Source organism: Ornithodoros turicata, chromosome 1 (assembly GCF_037126465.1).
Source record: "Ornithodoros turicata isolate Travis chromosome 1, ASM3712646v1, whole genome shotgun sequence".
NCBI classification, from domain to species: Eukaryota; Metazoa; Arthropoda; class Arachnida; order Ixodida; family Argasidae; genus Ornithodoros; species Ornithodoros turicata.
Window position 1 is genome coordinate 76,164,083 of NC_088201.1, and position 17,759 is coordinate 76,181,841.

Genomic DNA, 17,759 nt, shown 5'->3' on the forward strand with positions numbered 1-17,759 from the left:
ACCATTATCTCGAATGATATCGTTATCTGCCCTGATTTGTTGAAAACGGGGGGCGTACGCCATTTCTGTGACACTTATGCTGTTCATAATTGTCACAGAAAAGGCGTACGCCCCCTGTTTTCAACAAATCAGGGTAGATAACGATATCATTCGAGATAATGGTTGGCTAGGAGCGTGCTATGCGGTGAAGTTCATTTTTAAGAGTGTGGGTTGTGGAATAATAACACACACTATATGACAGTGGTAGACTGGACGCTGTGTGTTCAGCTCTATCATAAAATACCTTTTCCACCGTCCAGTCTGCTGATATTTATATTCACACGTAGCATATACCTTTGAGTTCTCCTCATATGAAAGCATACTGACGTAACATGAAAAAGGATTGGTTGGTGCTTCATATGAATTAACAGAAAGCCTGATTGACTAGATATAACATGAAAAACGGTTAAAACTTGGCCTGGTTGGTGACGACGGGGAAATTTGCAGAACGCCATATTCGTATAGTTTACTCTATACCATTAAAGTGTGATAAGGTATATATCAGGCAATCATCAAGGTGCATAAATACTCATCACCGATAAATACCCCGATTTGTTGAAAACGAGAGGCGGAGCCTTTTTTGTGTGGTACAAAATAGGCTCCGCCTCTCGTTTTCAACGAATCGGGGGCGAGAACGTTGTCATTCGGAATGATGGCTGGCTAGGAGCGTGCTATGCGGTGAAGTTCATTTTTAAGAGTGCACATGTTAGCAGTGATGCCATCGAACGTGCGCACAGAACTGGATCACTTAAACATGGAAAAACGCGCCCCCGGTTGTTGTTAAGTTCAATTCATTCAAGACACGAGCGCTGGTTCCAATGCAAAAAAAAAGAAAGAAAAGCGGTATGACTATATCGCAAGACTTCTCTGAGCGTACAAGACTCATTCGAAAGAAGCTAGTGGAGTTTGGCCGCAATTCTAGCGCTCAGTTTAGTGTCAGGTACGACAAGTTGTACATGAATAATAAGGTTCTGTGGACGTGAGGTAAGGTGGGCGTGACTTCTCAAGTAGTCCCGTTCAAGAATATGCGAGACCGAATGTGCCAGAAAATATCAGCGACATAGGGGTAACTCCCAGTGCCACATCTAGTTCCGCGAACGGTTCTTTCCTGTTAAAGGGGCACTAAAATGCGAAACGAACTTGCTCTCAAATGAAAGTCCGTGTTTCAATTAGTATAATCCAAGCAAAATTAGTTCACACAGCGCTACCGTTTAGAAGAAAACGCAATGAAAACAAAGTCGTCTTTGGCGGCAACGAATGGTATCCCCAGGAGGCAAATATTGGCGGCATCCAATGAGACAGCAGGAGGAGCGCGCGTATACCTATCGTGGGCCTGTGGATTTGGAACGGGTCCGATCGTAGTGTTCCGTATATGCCCGGCATGATGCGCACTGCTGCATTTTTCAATACTGATTCACTGAATTGCAGCCCACAACGGTTCTCGCGAATGTTCCACTGACAACATTTATCTTCACGTCCTTCGAACAGCGACGCCAATCCGCTTCGCAACGCGCACTATGGTATGTTTTTCACCGGCACTGCTCCATGGCGTGGCACGCGAGTGCAGGCGCACGATGAGCTAAAAACACCGACGCACGAGCTGAAACGACGTTTACTGCTTAGCGCCGAAGCGAGAAAGAGTCCGGTATAATTTTGATTGTAGCTCCGTAACGGAATCAAAGTTTTGAATTATGATAACAAGTACGAAATTAACATAGCATGTAACGTAATTTGAAGTGAACTTGTATTTGCATTTTAGTGCCCCTTTAATGGCAAATAGTTCATCATCGCTATCTCGCAAAACAGCAAGCTGTTTAGCGACTAAAAAAGTTTCCATATTCGTAGTGTAACTAACTAGGCATCGCGACCACCTGTCATCGATCATTGATTCTTGTGAGGCAGATTCTGCTGACGGAAATATTGTTATCTGCCTGCGTACAGAATAAATGTTCCAGTGTCAAATGTCATACGACATATACCGCACAGACAAGGGACAAAGAACAGGGGGAGGTGTATTTATTGCTGTATCTAATCGCATCCAGTCGTCAGTTATAAGTATTCCAACCGAGCTTGAGTTGTTTTTAGTTGCGGTCAGCAGCCCTGCAGTGCCTAGAGAGCAGGGGTGCACGAGATACATTAGCTCCAATTGTCACGGACATCCTCAGCGACGCTCAGCGTCTCTGCGACGTAGGTCACTCCATCACTTTTCAGTGGATCCCAGGTCACTGTGGACTAAGCGGAAATGAAGAGGCTGACAGAGTGGCTGCTGCTGCCAGACAATGCCAGGCGGTGATACCGAATATGGTGACCCGTGGTGACAGGAGGGCATCCTTGTCGGCGATGATCGAACCAATGGCGTCCCAAGAATATCACCAGGACATTACAGACATGTCCTTGTTCCATGCCGTCGATCCAACTTTGTCGTCTTCCCTCCCTGGCCGTTTGTCCCGCTGTCTCACCTCCCTTCGGCATCGACTTCGCCTCAATGTGGCCTTCACCCCGCAATTCAGACACAGACTAGGGCATGCTTCAACCAGCTCGTGTTCCAACTGCGGCATGGTGGCAAGCGTTCAACACGTCCTCATGGACTGCCCACTATACAGTTCGGAAAGAGCGATGCTCCAGTGCCAAATGAGACCCGTATCAACAATAAGCCGCTAAGTCTAGCAGCAATCTTGGTTCCTTGTTCTAACCCTGTGCAGCACCGTCAATGCCTGCACTCATTCTGTCTGTTCTTGAAGCCTACTAGCCTGCTTGAACTCCTGTGACCTCAAAGCGTTTGCCATGAATGCGGAGATGTGATCTTCACAACATTATATCTCCCCTGGCTGACCGGATGAGCTGCTATCCCCATCTGGTACGACGCACCTGCGTGTGTGATATCTCATTTGCGTGTGTCGTGTGTGTGCGAATGTGTATGCCTCATCTTTTTCATCGTCGTCCCGCTCATCTATTAACCCACATGCACTGAGGTATGGCACCGAAAATATTGCGGTGAATCACTTCATCCCATCGCCATTCATGTTGTTGTTGTCCCTTAACACTGAACTCTCAGTTTTTGTTGACAGTTATCTTGCTGACTTTCTTTCGCGTTCCGTAAATGATAACTGGCAGCTGTTTAAGTCTGAACTCCATGATCTGATCGCAAAGTATGATCGCCAAGTTAAGCGTTAAATTCAAGTAAAATGACCGTTGATCTCGATTCAAATGTTAAACGGCGTTGGTGAAACCGGACCGACCGTTTAGCTTAATCATAGCTTTATTGAAGCATAATTGTTTCTCCTATTCCCAAGAAATAGGGACAAAACGTAAAGCGTGCTTCACCTAGTACATCCGTGTGTTGGGTGAAACCCACCCCTACACGGCCCGTAGGCGCGATGCAGTTTGATCGCTTTTTCTTGAATAACTCAATTCTACTTGCATAAATTGCAATGTTCATTAGGGTGTATAGAATATTTATGAAACAAATATATTCACGCAGTTTGAACCATCTACGAATAATTTCCGTGGTTCCACGGATGTATTCGTAAAATACAAGGGCTCTATGGGAAAATGGGTGAAAACGCGCGAGCGCAGGGAACCGACAGTTTTTTACCCAGAAAGGGATATTTTGGAAGACTGATGCAACTATACACCTAGTATTTATATCTCAGACAGCATTTTGATTAACAAAAGCAGTTCCGAGTTAGCGGTCATGGAAGCAGTTACGAAAGTTGCTCGCCTTGCCCGCGACAAGTGAAAATTTGGGCAAGCGCGCTGGCACAGGGAACCGACAGTTTTGGTAGAAGTAGTAAGTACTGACCACGTTTATCCGGAAACACACAACTTGGCCTAAACTCGATTTAATTAGCAATTAGAGCTAATTGGGACCCCCACATTAATCAGCACCCTCCAGGAAGTCACCACACTAATTGGGGAGCATGTAACTCGTGTCCAGACCAGTTGTGTGTTTCAGGATAATCGGGGTAATAAAAAAGAAAAAAGAAATACGTAGAAATAGAGTGGAGAGAAGGAGTTTAGTTTGAGATCAACGACGCCATCTTGAAGAGAGCGGTCTGGAACGGCCGCTGACCATTGCTGGGCGACGGAGCACAGAGGCAGGTGACTACCTAGTTGCAAAGCATCACATCAGGTGGCGCTACCATCCTTCTTGTGACCACAAGCTCTAGACATCCTGTGACATCATCATGGCATGTCTGGGCAGCTTAGGACAGCTCTGAACATGCAAGGAGAGAAACACTCATAATACAGAGGATTGCAAACTGCTGTGAAAGCAAGAGTAAATATGCTAACCATCGATAGCTAACAACAAAAAGAATCAGGCACAGAAGCAAAACAGTCCACCACAACAGCAGTCATGGGGAGCGCAGAACGATGCGACTGCTCCATCCGACAGCCAGGCACAGAACTGAGTCGTAATGCTTTTTTTCTCCTCTATAAAGTCGCGCATCTGCACTCCCATAGCGGCTACTTTCTCAACTAATTTCATGACAAAATTATTAAAAATCATGCCAGGGCTACTCTCGTACCCAAGGCAGCTGTTGCGGAAGATAGAAAATGGTGGGGATGCCCTTACAGGTACAACAGCAACCAGTGGCCGACATGCACGGACATGAAAATCGCAAACAAAGCGGAGACAAATTATCACGTGCGAAAGAATTAGTTACTCAACAAATCAGCCCACCACAACGGCAGTCACGAGGAGCGCTGAACGACGTGTCCATTCCATCCGACAGCCAGCCGCAGAACTGAATCGTAATGCTTTTTTCTCCTCTATAAAGTGATGCATCTGTCCCTCTTGTGGTTACTTTCTGAACTAATTTAATCTCAAAATTATAAAGAATCGTTCTAGCACTATTCCCATTCAGGGCAGCACTAGCGTCATCATCAAGACAAGAATGATCAACACGAATCTTTCCCGTCCAAAAAAGAAAAAATACAAAGCTAGATGTGTCAACAAAGGAAAGCATGCAGGTCGGGGCATGTCAGGACATTAGTCAACGAGCGCTGTTACACGAGGAAAAATCACACGATTGATGGGCAGCAGAGGAAGGCAAACACAGAGAAACACTTGAACAGAGTGAAAAAGACACTCACCATCATCGGAGTATTTTCACATACACTGCATTCCCTCCTTGTAAATCCACTCAACACAAAATCCTCCTGAATCGTCGCTCACGATTCACCATGACAAACCACACATCCGTACCCCGTCAGAGGCAAACTGAATCCCACCCAAGCTACACTTTTCACTAACAGCCAACACAATTGCTAAGAACAGAATTAACACGTCCACACTGGCATTTGTCCAAGAGAAGTGAATCCTCGCGCCCTCTGCAGGTCTTGCTAATCGGTCGTGGCGTCATCCTATTGTCTTAGGGCAACACTGTCTTTTCCCACTAATGCTCAAACCAACTGCCCTGGACAAGGTCCACCTGAAACAATAGAGCCGTGGCATGACATCATCACCCAGGCATGCAGCTGCATGGTTCAAGCACATGTATGCTGTAGACAGGGGACCTGTTATTTATTGAATCACTATCCCAAGATTGTTTCCTTTATTCTACTATAATGATTGCTTAGGAAACAGAAAAACTATTGCAGAAAAGCACCACATATGAAAGGTGATTGTAGGAATTAAGCATTTCAATCCCAAAGTCTTACTAAATGAGACTTACGAATACAAGAAAGAACAAAATATCCTAACAAGTAACACCATCAATGGCTAAATATGACAAGCTCAGTGAGACATGTCCATCTCATCCAAGAGCCAGGCACATAAATAAATAATGACACTTTGTTCCTCCTGAATAAACAAACCATGTTCAGTGCCTCCGGTGACAAAACGAGAAAAAGTTCTGCGGAAGACGTTCAAGGTGCCGAATTTCATTTACTTTCTCTCATTCTATCCACTCACGCCCATTTCTTCATGTTCTCTCTTGGCCATCCACTGCGCTCATTCGCTGAATCATCTTGGTAGGGCTGTCACCATATTGTTTCATAACATGCAACGAAGAAAAATGGCACAATAGCGGAAGCGACTTTTTTAGCGACTTTCAGTTTCAATTTTAACGACTTTTAGCTACTTTTCGGAGCGCCACTAGCGACTTCCTGTGAACGAGATTTGGCAACACTGCGCCACTCTGTCGACACAGTGCGGATGGGGTGCGCACTGTGTCCACAGGGTGATGTACGTGGGATGTCTGCTGCTGTATACCCATTGGAGCATCCCAATGAACGCGTCCCGGTGGAGTTCAATGGATGTTCATCCTAGGCTGCGGATGCTCGAACCCTTTCGGCTGTCCACGGGTGGTTACTAGTTTTGTGGGCTGTAACCTTCTCTGGTACCTGCCATCGGGCTTGTAATTTGCTCAGTGTCCGCGGATCCAAGACCAACACACTGTTTCCCACACGGAACGTTTTAGCGCGGGCCCTCACGTTATAGCGGTCAACATAACCCTTCTGCATACGTCCGCTCCGTTCTGTAACGGCGGCGAATAGTGTCTAGGTATTGAGCTGTCCACTCTCCAGATCATGATTTTCGGAGAATGTCCAACGGCCCGTGTGATGTCCGACCGAACATCAACTCGCAAGGTGGCGGTAAGGCGGCGGTAAGGTGGTAAGGTGGTCTGCTATCTCATGCGGAACATCGCGATATGCCCATAGGATGCAGGGAATCTCGCGATCCCGGTCGCGTGAACCATCCGCGACAACATGCCGTAACGTGCTCTACCATCCCGTTGAAGCGTTCCTGCCTTCGTCCTCGTTACCTCGCCACAAGCCATCACCGACACCACCGCCTTGTCGTCGTTGCTGTCTACAGAGGCTGTCGACGTGACTTGGGGGGGGGGGTCGCGAAGCGATACCGATTGTCGAGGCTAGGAGGCAAAGAGCAAAGAGCTCGGGTTCGTGCCAGAAGCTCGACTGTTTATTCTGCACTGGCGCGCTATGCTCGAGATGAACGGGATGGTCGATGACAATGACGGTGCCGCTACATGGACCACCCCCTAGCGAAGCGATATCAGTGGTGAGTGGTGCTGAGGGGACGAGCCCAATGAACACGGCGACGGCGAACTTGCTGCGTGGTGTCTTGTGGGAGAAATTGATGCGGAGGCAAACTGGGAGGCGTGGTGGCAGGAGGCACGTCAACGGGGCTTTCGATGAAGGCCGGCTTCAGCCTGTCAATAGATACAGTGTCCTGGCGGCCAGCGAGCTGAAGCGTGAAATGTTTCGGTGACCGCTGCAGAACCTTGTAGGGACCGTCATATGTGGGCTGCAAAGGCTTTCGGGGCGCGTCATGGCGAATGAAGACGTGAGAAGCCGTTTCAAGAAGGGGGTGGCGATAGGTGAAGGGCTGCGCAGGTGAGCGGGGTCGGACGGCTGGTAGGGCTTGCATGACCGTGCGCAGGCGTTCAGGGTAGGTTGTCGGGTCGGTATGGACGATTGGCGAGGGATGCGCAAAGAATTCGCCAGGCAGGCGTAAAGTAGTCCCGTAAACCATCTGGGCGGGTGAGCACTGCAGGTCCTCCTTGACGGTGGCCCTAAGGGACAGCAGGATGAGGGGGAGGGCGTCGGTCCAGGAAGCGGGGGATACAGACTTGAGGGCTGTTTTAATCCGGCGGTGTAAGCGTTCAACCATCCCGTTGGCTGCAGGGTGGTAAGCCGTTGTTCTTGTACGGGATGTGCCAAGCAAGTTTGTCAGTTGAGTGAAAAGGGCGGACTCAAATTGCCGTCGGCGGTCCGTTGTGACGACTGAGGGGACGCCAAAGCGGGCGACCCAAGCTTGTACGAAGGAAACGGCTACGGTGGCGGCTGTGATGTCGGGGAGGCAGACGACTTCGGGCCAGCGCGTAAAGCGATCGATCATTGTGAGGAGGTATCGATGGCCGTTAGATGAAGGCAGGGGACCGACAATGTCCAGGTGGATATGGTCAAAGCGAGAGTCTGGTGGTAGGAACTGAGCTGGTGCGGTCTTGGTGTGCCTGGAAACTTTGCATCGCTGGCACGGTATGCAGGAACGGACCCAACGCTTGATATCAGCTTGCATACGTGGCCACACATACCGCGAAGAGATCAACTTCTGGGTGGCGCGGATCCCGGGGTGTGCCATGGAGTGCAGCTGATCAAATACGGGTCGGCGAGCGGCCCGAGGAAGAAATGGGCGTGGGCTGCCGGTTGACAAGTCGCAGCAAATGGTACCTCCAGCCCCTGGGAGAGGAATGTCTTGGAGTTGAAGGCTGGTCTGAGAAGAGGAACGGTAAAACTGGAACTCGTCGTCCGTGTGCTGCAGGTCAGCTATGGCGGCGAAGGTTAACGGTGCGCACGAATCGCGGTTCAGTCCGGCAATACTGACACGGCTGAGGGCGTCAGCAACAGGGTTCCGAATGCCGGGTAGATGTCTGATGTCCGTTGTAAATTCAGACACGAATGAGAGGTGCCGCTGCTCTCTTGATGAATGATTCGTGCTCGTAGATTGGAAAGCGTAGACGAGCGGCTTGTGATCTGTGAAGATCGTGAAAGTTCGTCCTTCCAGAAAATGGCGAAAATGCTTCGTGCTCAGGTAGATGGCAAGCAGCTCACGGCCAAAAGTGCTGTAGCGCGTTTCAGGGGGTCTCAATTTCTGGGAAAAGAAGCCAATGGGTTGCCAATCGGTATGGTCATCAGACATGTTCTGCTGCAGGACGGCTCCAACTGCGGTTGAAGATGCGTCCACCATAAGACAGGTTGGCGCATCTGGGCGGGGGTGGGCGAGGAGCGTGGCGTTAGCTAAAGCTTGCTTAATGTTGTCGAAAGCTGCTATGGCGTCATCCGTCCAAGTTAGAGGTCGAGAAGATTGCGGTTTGGTCGAGAGGAACTTCTCGAGGGGCAGGATGATCTCAGCACAGCGTGGGACAAATCGCCGGTAGAAGTTAACGAGTCCGAGAAAATTGCGGAGCTTGTGAGAGAAGCAGGACGGGGAAAATCGGAAATGACCTGGACTTTGGATGGAAGAGGCTTGACGCCTTGAGAAGAGATATGGTGGCCCAGGAACTCAAGCGACGGAGCGCCAAATTGACTCTTGCTGGCGTTGATGATAATGCCATGGGCGGAAAGCCTGGAGAACAGTGCACGTAGGTGATCGGCGTGTTCCTCGATGGATGAGCTGGCGACAAGAATGTCATCGATGTAAGCATACGCGAAAGGTAGACCACGGATGACCGAATCAATGAAGCGCTGAAAGGATTGTGCGGCATTTCGCAGCCCAAACGGCATCCTGAGAAACTCGAATAGACCAAATGGGGTGGTAATGGCCGTTTTGGGTATATCCTCCTCAGCGACGGGTACCTGATGATAAGCCCGGACTAGGTCTACCTTCGAAAAGATGGTGGCGCCATGAAGGAAGGCTGTAAAGTCGTGGACGTGGGGCGCCGGGTATTGGTCGGGGATGGTTAACTCGATTGAGAGCCCGATAGTCCCCACAGGGACGTCAATCACCTGTCTTCTTCGGCACCATGTGTAGCGCCGATGCCCAGCTGCTAGAAGAGGGACGAATAATTCCCATGTCAAGCATGTGGTTAAATTCTTCACGAGCGATCTTCAGCTTTTCCGGGGGCAGTCGGCGTGGTCGAGTAAACACAGGTGCTCCTTTAGTCTCGATGTGATGGAGTACACGATGCATTTCTGGCTTCGACCAGTCAGGTGGCCGGGTGAGTTCGGGGAAGTCCTTAAGAATGGCGCTGAAGGCATTGCTGGTGTCGTGGTAAAAGGCAACACGTAAAGATAAGGAAGAACGTATGCCAGTGACAGCTAGGTTAGTATTGGAGTCAATGAGCTTGCGAGTGCGGATGTCGACCAAGAGGTGGTAGTTGGTCAAGAAGTCCGCGCCCAAAATTGGTTGGTTGACGTGGGCGACCAGAAACATCCAGCGGAATTCGCGCCGGAGACCCAAGTTCAGCGTTAAAGAGCGCTGCGCGAATACGGGGATCTTCGAACCGTTGACGGCAGTAAGGTGGTACAGGGGGGATTGCCGACGGTCAGTGCTGGTCGCTGGAATAACGCTGACCTCTGCGCCGGTATCAACTAGGAAACGTCGGGTGGAGTTACGGTCGCGGATGTAGAAGAGGCGACTGGATGAGGGGCTTGGACCATTTGTCGCCATTAATGGTCCGCCGGAGAGTTTTCCGCATTCCATGAGCACGGCAAGAGACAGTGGTACGCGTCTGCGCCGAACCGACGATGGTACCAGCAAATGGACGAGACTGGGCTCCGGTCTCTGCTGGGCGACCGGCCGTTAGAAGGGCGACGTGAACTACTGCTTGGTCTTCGGCGTTGGGAGGCGCGGGGTTGACGAGGCTGTGCATGGGAAGCGGCAATAATGCTCGCGAGGCTCCGAAATTCGCGGCAGAGGTCGTCAATCTGAGAATGGGAGGTGATTGGCGCGCTCTGCGCAGCAGCATTGTTGTGGCTGGGGACAGAAGGTGGAAACTGTGACACTGCGGATATGGCGGGAGATGGACTCGCCACCTCAACAACAGCATCAGCGAGTGTAGCCAATTGGTCCAGTGTCATGTTGGAAGCTGTGGCCAGGACCATCTGCACATTTTGTGGCAGGCGTTGAAGAAAAAGCTCACGGAGCAGGGTGTCGTCCATGGACGCAGAATTGTCTCCGAGCAATTGCCGCATGCGCCGTAAAAGCTGGGTGGGGCGTCGATCTCCCAGCTCCTCGGCCGAGAGGAGCTGTTGTAAACGGGAGCGGCTGGAAGCTGTTGTGCGCTGGAGGAGGGCTTTCTTGAGTTGGTCGTACGGCGTTGTAGGGGACGGGTTAGCCAGAACGTCATATACCTCGTCTGCTGCGGTTGGAGTAAGGGCAGAGATGACGTGGTAGAATTTTGTTTGCTGGGATGTGACGCCGGCGAGGCTGAATTGGGCTTCCGCCTGGATGAACCATACCCCGGGGTTTCGGTCGAAGTATTGCGGAAGTTTGACAGCAACAGCGGAGAGCGAAGGCTGTGGGACTGAACTGGCTGAGGGTTCGTCGCGGGACATGGCTTCGCAAGGTTGGCGAACGTAGAAGTTCGGGTCACCAGATTGTCGAGGCTAGGAGGCAAAGAGCAGACAAGAGCTCGGGTTCGTGCCAGAAGCTCGACTGTTTATTCTGCACCGGCGCGCTATGCTCGAGATGAACGGGATGGTCGATGACAATGACGGTGCCGCTACACTTATATTTTCGATGGGTCGCAGGGTAGCTGAGTTTGGGAACCATTGGTGTAGACTAAGGGTGTGTATACAATTCATTACTGAAAAACACCACTGGACACACCAACAGAAATAGCCGCGTTTCCAAGTGGGGGTACTAAACTATGAAAAACGATTCCAGAAATAAATACGTAGTTTTTCGCAAGCGATTATAACATTGTTTTGGAGCACTGAAATTACTCGTATTTACAAACTGTATTGTCGCATTTGTGTACAGTTTCGACCTCGAAGAAGAAATAGAAAAATCGCAAAGAAACAGCGGACTGAACTTTACTGACAATAGGTGGCTTCGAGTTTCCCAGTTTATTGTAACTCCCTAAAAACTTCAAATGCAATGACTTTTGTGTGATTTTTTGTGATTTTTCCCTTCTTCTCTACCTCCCTCTGTTCCTTTCTCATTTCCCGCAGACGACACCCGGAGAGGTTGTTTCTTCTATAAGCTTGCAAACTAAGTGTGATGTATGATGATCCCGTCTTAATCCTCACTTTGTTTACAGTGTTCGGTTACCAACGTGCACGCGAAGACCTGGTTGCTGTGAAAGTAACTCCTTGTTCAGGTTCATGAATCACATGAAGTGCTCACATACGTTGCCGGAAAAACCTCGCACTCGGGAGCTCCAAACCCTTCGCCGGTGGCCCGAAAGGAAAGAGGCAAAGCCATTGAAAACCTACAACAAACAAGGTTTATTACCTTCCGCCCCCAAACGATACACGAGGAGTCCTGAAATCCCTGCCACGAAGAGTGCAGCCGCCCGATCGCTTCTGCAGTCAGCCACCAAACGCTGCCCGAAACCTTCTCCCTTTTCGTGCCTCTGCAGATGCCTCTTATCTGTCCTCGTCGTCCTCTTCCCACACCTTCATCGCCACCTCGTCGTCGTTGCCGACCTTCCCCCGCATCCAAGAGTAGGTAGCGGGTGGTTACAGAATGCCATCGGACATGTCAATAACTATGTCCGGTGGGTCCGGGGAACGCGGACGGCGCACAGTGAGGAGATCAGGACGCAGACGACGAAGCGTGGCCAATGCAGACTCCACTGACTGTGCCCTAAGCAGTCTCTCGTCTCGTTCAGTAAGATTACGGCGATGTAACGCCACTTTTAGGTGTGTAGAGCAATAGATTTCGGTAGAATGCACGTAGGACATAGCAGCCGGTATTCGTCATCCGAAAGTGGCAGATGGGGATCAGCGGGGTGACCTACATCCAAGGTCCGACCATGAAACGGTGCTGGGACTTTAGTTGTGTCTTCGCCATGAAGAGGTCTGGACTGGCACGACGGGGCCGTCCGTGAAGGTCCTGGACAGATTCGTCGTTCTCGGGCCTTAGGTAGAACGGCCTTAGGTCCGAGATATATACTGAGCCTATCTCCGCTCCGTCTGCACAGCCTCGTAGACTGTAGGTGATCCTTGATTCGCGGGCAGATACCACGAAGGGGCCTTCCCGTCTGTCAGCGAGGGAAGCTGCAAAGCCTCGTGCTGCGTCGCTGAGCGGATGTGTCTGTTTGAGGACAAGGTGACCCACGCTGAACGTCTTGTTCCTTCAGCCTCGGTTGTACTGCTGCGCCTGGACCAGTCGGGATACATCGAGGTTCTCTCGATGGCATCGTTTAGCTGGTTCCGGGGACCTTCCGCGAAGCTCGAATAGGCAGGCACGGCTGCGTTATCCTGTAGGTCAAGGGCGTTCTCTAGAGGAAACAGCATCTCTCGTCCTAGGTTCAGGAGCGCCGGTGTGTAACCTGTTGAAAGACGGACAGTTGTTCCATTCATGATGACGATGGCTAGTAAATGCCACCTGCAACATATTCTTTAGGTTCCTATTGACCCTTTCAGTAATGTTAGCTTGAAGGTGAATGTTAGCTTGAGTCTAATATCTAGATCAGCACAAGAGTCTGAGAACACACTACACGTAAAGTACGAGGCGGTATAAGCTATGAGGGAAAACCGAACCGAGGAAATGTCTCCAGGAGTCGTTCCCTAAGCTTTCCTGCTACTGCTGTGACCTGCCAAAGCCGAGTCATGGAAATAGCGTATTAGAGACTTACGTGGCTTGTGAGGCACAACGACCGTGAACGAAGAAGATTTGTTATCGTCCGCGTGGGGGAATATACCTGAGCAAAACGCCATCCTCACTCATCGGGTAGGAATCATATCGTCCGCCAGCGTTATCAGTGCGATTGCCGAAGTTTTGCTCCGTAACCCTTCGGCCCTTTCTTTTCCTCTTTTCTTTTCTTCTATTAAACATATCCTTCCACCCTGCGACACTGGCTGACATAGTCCGTCCTTCCTCTGAGCGTCATGGAATTGCTCTCTGCTCACTATGGTCCCCCACGGTCAAGTTGTGTCCTGCGATATACCTGTACAGGTGCAACAAGTGTGCGGTTAGGTCAGCGCTTTCCTCCGCCGTTGGCACGGGAGAAGGCGTCCGCTACAACATTCGTTGAGCCCGTCTTGTACTCAATCTTGCATGAGTAACCTTGGAGTCTGAGCGCCCATCGCGCTAGACGACCTGAAGGATCGTACGTGCTGTCAAACATGGACAGGGGCGTCACTACGCCAGGCACGGGTAAAAACAATGCCTGAAAATATGGTTTAATTCCTTTCATTCTGCATTATTACTTTTTTCTCAGATCAGAGGGCCGCAGAGTGGCTTATTCCGGGCCGCGTGTTTGAGACCCCTGATCTAACTGACTTGAATACGCTGTAAGTATCGTTCTGGAGGCTCGGCGGGGGGGACAATCGAGATTGAGGACAATCTCGATTTTCCAAGTCACCATAGTGACGGCATCCTGGAGAGTCCACTAGTCGCAAGCGGTAATGAGCTGTAAAAGCGACATGAAGTCCCATCCGATGAATTAACGCCGTATCCTGAGGGGAGATATTTCGTGGAAACGGAGCGTTGGATGATTTCTTGCAAGCATAGATGAGAAAGCCAGTAAGTTGGCCACTGTCGCGAGGCCATTAAGCTTCTAACAATTAAGCTTCTAAGAAAGGAAAGACGGTCACCTCTCCACTGTAAAATATCAAACTCAACAGATAGCACTCGTCCGGATGCTACAAGAGGGCGCTACTTCTTGGGCGTGGTGAGTTGCTCATTCTCCACGATTCCACAATGAGCCAAGTCCACTGGAGAAGTGGGATGTCGCCCGCTTCTTACACGTTGCGGTACTCCATTCTTTTCCCCGTGGGTGCAGACGATCATCGCATTTCTGTGTTCTCGATGCGTAGATTTCGAGTCAGCGAATGCTGTCCACACACGTGGGGTAACATCAACTATGCGTTGGGGAAAGAAGACTCTAGCACAGAGTCCTTCCAGCTGTTGATGAGGTTTAGTGCGAAAGGCGTTGTTCACCAGTACGGCCTTCGATGGTACTACAAAGACTAATGCAGACTCGCCGTTCCTTGGGCCGTCATTGAAGTGTATATCACTAATGAATTTATCTTCTAGAACAGCACAGAAACGGTCTCGAATGACGTAAGTGGGAAGTTTGTTCCTCTTTGTTACCGAAGACTCGGGAGACTCAGCAGAATGGGACGGGTCCGGCGCAGACCACTGGTCCTCGGCAGGGGCGGATCTAGAGGGGGAGGGGTCAGGATGTCCTGACCCCCGCCTCAATTTCTGTTTTCACATAGTGTTTAATTGACCTAGACCGTATATCTACCATGCTGGCCAAGTCTGGAACCCCCTTTCAGAAAAATCCTGGATTCGCCTCTGGTCCTCGGGCTGTCTTACATACTTCGTTAGAGAACAATGGAGAATAAGGTGTCTCATGGCCACCACTCAGTCACGCTTACGGCAGTATCCAATTTTCCTAAGGAGTGGGTGATTATTGTGTGCGCGCCAGTGTGGTAGCCAGAACATAATTCGGTGGGGGGGGGGGCGTTCTACGGGGACTTTAAATAGGGAAGGAGGAAGGAGGATTCCGCCCTCGTTTCCTTCACCACAAATACTCTACCAAAGGTATGTTTTCCCTCTGGCTACGCCCCGGGTGCACTCGAGATGGTGCCAACCTGTCTCTCTCCCACGCAACACAACTGGGTAGTCCCCGGCATCGTGTCTCAGGCGCCCTTTAAACCCTACCTTCAGTTTATCGAGTCTATTCGCCTAGGACTTATTGTTAATTAGCCACAGCTACTGAGGTGGATTGTCCGAAACGAAAGATAAAACGCAACATTAAAACTATCGCGGAAATCGCTGTGCAGATTGTCCTTGAGATGCGATAATATTTAAGAGCTCATCACGGGCACTCTCCGACGACGGACAGTAAAGGCCTGTGGAGACTAAAGTAGCTGACGTACTTGGCCACCACTAGCTTGTCTATGCTCCTGACGAAGACACAATCTATAACACTTTCCGTACGGGTTGTGGTTAAAGTCCGCGAACCAGTTGTTCTGGAGCTTCTTAATGTCCGTATTGAAGTACCACATGACAGTCATGGGCATGTTGTGTCCCTTCAAGTTTTCCCCGAAGGTGTTGCTTGCAGAATAATTGAAGAGTTATAGTAGAAGGAACTTCTTTATCTTGCCTTTAGGGGATCCCGGCGTACTGTATACCAGCACGGTGAGGGTGGGGGGCATCCAGGTATAGTCCACTTAGAGACACATAGGTGGGGTAACTTCGCCAATCATATATACTGGCTGTTACCGTGCTATGGAGAGCATCCCAATGAAGGCTACTGAGGGATGCTCATGTGTCTTCTGCGTTGGGTAGTTCGCCACTACCCTATTCCTAGATCAGGAGGGACTGCACACCCCTCCCAGTACTGTACCACCACTGCATTCCCCTTTTTTTCACCCTTCCCTCTACTCCCCTGCCTAGTTGGATCGAGCCCCCACCCGTGAGCAAGCTGACCGCACCTCGCTCAAACACCATTCCCCCGTATCTAAGACGCATACGTCACCAACTTCGTTTGCAGTGGCTAGTGAGTGTTCTACCTTGTCTATACTTTGAGCGTGACTATTTTGGATGCTAAGACAGTTTCGTCATTTCTCGAGTAGGTGGCGGCACCGGCATTTCAGTTGTCTTCTCTCTTCGTGAGGGAAACGCATCACAAGCCTTCCAATGTCGCGGTAGGTTGGTCGAGGACTCCGAGAGGGCGAGGATGTTGCACTTGGTCAGTACTGGGCCAGTTGCTATGTCGGTAACATGTGCATTGGGGCTCTGCACGTTAAGGGCGTTCGTCGTTCTCCTTGGCCTGCTGCACCATCATTTTCGGAAATTTCAAGACGAGTTGGTAGTTTTTTTTGTTTTTGTCTAGCGCGCGGCCCCATTGCATTGTAGATGAAGACGGTGATGTTTGCCGTTTTCGTGAGACACTCTCGCCCGCTAAAGAAAGGGGCGTAACGTTGGGCAGAGGAGCGGTCTGTCTGCCTAGGCTAGCTGCACGTTTGCAGAGAGCTGTTGGAGGGAGGGGAAGTGGAGGACCGTTAAGTTATTTGCTGGTAAGCAAATCAAAACCACACGCCAACCTGTCTGATTACAGCCGCTGCCCCAGCGAACACAGCGGCGCACAAGTTAACGAAGAGCAAAGATGTTCATTTGCTTACATGCAATTATTACTTCCTTGAGCTGTGCAATGTCCTCTGCCTGTTCTGTGCAATGCTGTTCTTGTGAATGGACCACTCCTTCAGCTTCGTCTTCTCTCTTCTTTCGGCTCTGGAATTATTGGTATGGTCTTAAATTTTTTAAGTCAGTCTTTCTGACTGCAATGCATCTAAATAACCAGTTTGCCAGAAAAAAAAAGAAGTTTGCGTTTGTACTATTAGCAACCTGTCGTCAAAATAGAACACCAGGGCCCAACGGCTGTGTCTGCGGGACAATATATAGGAAGAATGCAGTGACTCCATGCAGCTTTATGAAACCGTGAAGAAACATTTAGTACAACGTCAATATATACAAAGGAAACATTCTATAGACTGCTTTTACATGAAATGCCTTTAAGCAACTTCTGCCTTTGCAGAAACAAAGGTGCAACATGCATTTTTCGCAAACGTTGCGTGTCTTCTGGCGGCAGCCCTCCAGCATACAGCGTTGGCCCCTGTTCTCGCTTTGGCAAGGCTAGTGTCCTGTTTGGTCATACCTGACGTCATCGCCAGGGCGTGGGGCAAAACAACGCAGCTTTTTGGATGGCTGTAGCGGTGAGAGCGACGGTCTTCCGCGCTTCTGTGGCTCTTTGCAACAGTCCCGGCTTTTCCTAGGGCTTCGGCCGCACTCATCGTGAATTCGAGGAGGTCCAGCTGGCCTTTTGTCCGCACGTGCCTTGCTGCTGCGTCACACTTGTATTCATGCCACGCACTAGCCACAGATTAGCCACAGATATGTTTACGCCATGGAAGGCGACACCAAAGATCCACTTTCTACAGTCTAAATCCGGCACCCGATATGTACCGCATGAAAGAGGATCCGCAACTGGGCCAAGCGGTACACATGAGGTACAGTCCTCAACCAGCGGGTACAGTTCGCGACCACTGCGAAATTCAAACGGTACAAG

General features: G+C 50.2%; 2 protein-coding genes and 1 long non-coding RNA gene across 3 annotated transcripts; all 3 read right to left on the reverse strand.

The window, feature by feature from the left end:
* Positions 1–9,505: 9,505 nt before the first annotated feature.
* LOC135376091 (uncharacterized) lies at positions 9,506–10,177 on the reverse strand. The gene has a single exon (XM_064608689.1). It carries the CDS (start codon positions 10,175–10,177, stop codon positions 9,506–9,508), a length of 672 nt encoding a protein of 223 aa, XP_064464759.1.
* LOC135376156 (uncharacterized) lies at positions 10,177–11,064 on the reverse strand. Its single transcript, XM_064608785.1, has one exon. It carries the CDS (start codon positions 11,062–11,064, stop codon positions 10,177–10,179), a length of 888 nt encoding a protein of 295 aa, XP_064464855.1.
* Positions 11,065–11,940: 876 nt separating this feature from the next.
* LOC135401101 (uncharacterized) lies at positions 11,941–17,522 on the reverse strand. The gene is made up of 3 exons (XR_010424720.1): positions 17,349–17,522; positions 16,816–16,924; positions 11,941–13,007 (listed from the first exon to the last, which is right to left on the reverse strand). It is a non-coding gene; the product is annotated as an uncharacterized LOC135401101 (long non-coding RNA).
* Positions 17,523–17,759: the final 237 nt, after the last annotated feature.